General features: G+C 41.2%; 1 protein-coding gene across 1 annotated transcript in view; it reads right to left on the bottom strand.

Annotated features, from left to right (window-relative positions):
• Positions 1–319: 319 nt before the first annotated feature.
• The window catches only part of LOC137630230 (ice nucleation protein-like), a 7,188-nt gene continuing 4,766 nt past the window's right edge, over positions 320–2,741 (bottom strand). The window contains exon 2 of the mRNA XM_068361687.1: positions 320–2,741. This exon is cut by the window's right edge and continues 1,055 nt beyond it. Coding sequence (XP_068217788.1) covers positions 1,226–2,741 — 1,516 coding nt within the window. The 3' untranslated portion in view covers positions 320–1,225.

Below are 2,741 nucleotides of genomic sequence, written 5' to 3'. Positions count from 1 at the left end.
TTACATCCACCAAAATTATGACCACAGAGAATGGCATAATATATCATCACACCAATTAATGAATAATTTGCAGATAAAAAGCAGACCACCATTACTTTAACCCATACATTACAACAATTCAACAATATACAATAACATATATGAACATTCTTTATTGCATGTGAATCACATGTCACAAAGAAATACTTTGAGAATTGGAATGAGCTTTTGGTGCATGGAATTCCAGAGTAAAAGGTTATGAAATAAACAACAACCGTAATCTTTTTTTATATACAGTATATTTATTTCAAAATATAAAAGAAAAATTACTTAAATGCTACTCGACTAGACACGAAATGCTACTAAAAAAGTCACATCTTGTGTATCACATAGGGTGATACTTGCATCTACTCCTATTGTGTTAATCCACACGCAACTTGTCCCAGTACCGGTGTGAGGCTCTGGACGTACACGAGACCCTAGGTACATGGATCAGGGAAGCATGGTTACACTTGGTGAGGGCCAAAGACGACAGAGAGTTTTCAACATAAGTAGATCCAGATAGGGTTGAACTCAGCATATTGGAAACATTAAATGTCAAATTTGCAATGGTTGAAACAATTGATTGTCTCTGATAGTCAAGACAGGTTTGGGCTTGTCTTGTTCTTGCGACAGAGATGAGGAAGCATATTTGACTCATTAAATTAGCTTTCGAGGAAGTAAATCACCGTTATCCCAGTTTTAAAAAGCAAATACAGATAAACAGAATCATTATTATTCTAACACAAATGCTGTAGGATATGCAAGGTAATTGTTGGTGTCTGGATAGATTGTCGCTATGAATTATTAACACTGGCTCCAAAATTCAAATGCTTAATGTAAAAAACACATTTTTTTGAAAGGTAATTAACAGGTTAAGATATAAAAGACGTGTTGTACCTGTGATTCTTGAAGATTTACCTCCAGTTGTGAGTCACTCTTCGTCACCCACATTCCAAATATGTTTTTCTTTGCCATGTATTGCTAAAGATATTGCTATTCTGTATTACCATAAACATTAGCCATACCTTTAACATTTCTTCCCTGGCTTCACCTGTAAAATCTCTGTAACAAAAGAATTCAAGTAGTCCATGTATGTTTATTGGGTTACCTCGTTGCACAAACTTGTTCTATAATTACTGGCGAGGCATTACCTCCACAACATGTAAGAGTAGGCATAGGAATGTAGAGAGGAGTCCATCTTGTGTTATCTGAAGTTCTTTTCTTTAAGCCCAGTGATGGCCTTGATGCTATCCTCGGCAGCTGACTGAGCCGCAGACGAGAAATCTCTAAAGGCTGAGCCAACTGTGCCTACTGTTCCACTCACTAGCTCTCGAACATTTTCACCCTTGGCTATCAAGGAATTCAATATTGCTACCTTTAAGTCGCTGACAAATTTACCGAATACATTTGCAGTATTGCCAACTTTTTCAAAAGTGTCTCCGACGGATGTATTGATGTACCTTCCTAAGTTGGTCACAACACCCATCAGTAACTTGCCCAGTGCATCTTTCTTCTGAAGCAAAGACCTGTATGTATTTTGACCAATAACTCCAACGGTACGGCCAGTCTGCTGCAGATTGTTGATGAATTGTCGTACCTTTTCGTTAGCTTGGAATCTAACTTCGTCTTGAGCAAGCCGTATGCCCGCAGAGGTTTCTCTGGCGAGATCATCCAAACCTGAAGAAGCAACCTGGACTAGTTCCCCAATAGCATCGCCTCCCAAGCCAATTGCACTAAGTGGATTAGACTGAGAATCGCCGCCAAAGGTTCCCAATGTGAGTAGATTGAATATTTTTTTGATGGGACCAGCACCTAATGCAAGAAGGTCTCCAATTGGGTTAGAGCCTCTGTTATTTGAGTGGTGTTGTGTTTTGTGCCCTGGTAAGAAGAAAGATAACAAGTCACTTGGGCTTTGTTGATTGTTGAAGATTTTCTGGTTTCCATCTCCGAGAGTTCTATCGGGCAAGCTATCCTGCACGTCATCAACAATCTTGACACCAAAATCAGAGGAAGAAGAGAGAGAAGGAAGATCGGCTGTTTGAGGCTTGTCTCCTCCAAACTGGTTGGTCGAGTCTCCTCCAAATTGGGTTAAGTCACTCCCTCCAAACAGGGTTGAGTCATGTCCTCCAAATTGGGTTGAGCCACTTCCTCTAAACTGATCTAAGCCAATTCCTCCAAACTGGGTTGAATCACTTCCTCCAAACTGGGTTGAATCACTTCCTCCAAATTGGGTTGAGTCACTTCCTCCAAATTGGGTTGAGCCACTTCCTCCAAATTGGGTTGAGCCACTTTCTCCAAACTGGCTTAAGCCACTTCCTCCAAACTGATCTAAGCCACTTCCTCCAAACTGGGTAGAGTCACTCCCTCCAAACTGATCTAAACCAATTCCTCCAAACTGGGTGGAATCACTTCCTCCAAATTGGGTTGAGTCACTTCCTCCAAATTGGGTTGAGCCACTTTCTCCAAACTGGCTTAAGCCACTTCCTCCAAACTGGGTAGAGTCACTCCCTCCAAACTGATCTAAACCAATTCCTCCAAACTGGGTAGAATCACTCCCTTCAAATTGGGTTGAGTCACTTCCTCCAAATTGGGTTGAGCCGCTTCCTCCAAATTGGCTTGAGCCACTTCCTCCAAACTGATCTAAGCCACTTCCTCCAAACTGGGTAGAGTCACTCCCTCCAAATTGGGTAGAGTCACTTCCTCCAAATTGGGTTGAGCCA

The sequence above is a fragment of the Palaemon carinicauda genome, chromosome 38 (assembly GCF_036898095.1).
Source record: "Palaemon carinicauda isolate YSFRI2023 chromosome 38, ASM3689809v2, whole genome shotgun sequence".
NCBI classification, from domain to species: domain Eukaryota; kingdom Metazoa; phylum Arthropoda; class Malacostraca; order Decapoda; family Palaemonidae; genus Palaemon; species Palaemon carinicauda.
Note: the sequence above shows the minus strand (reverse complement) of the source record. Positions and strands in the feature narration are given on the sequence as shown.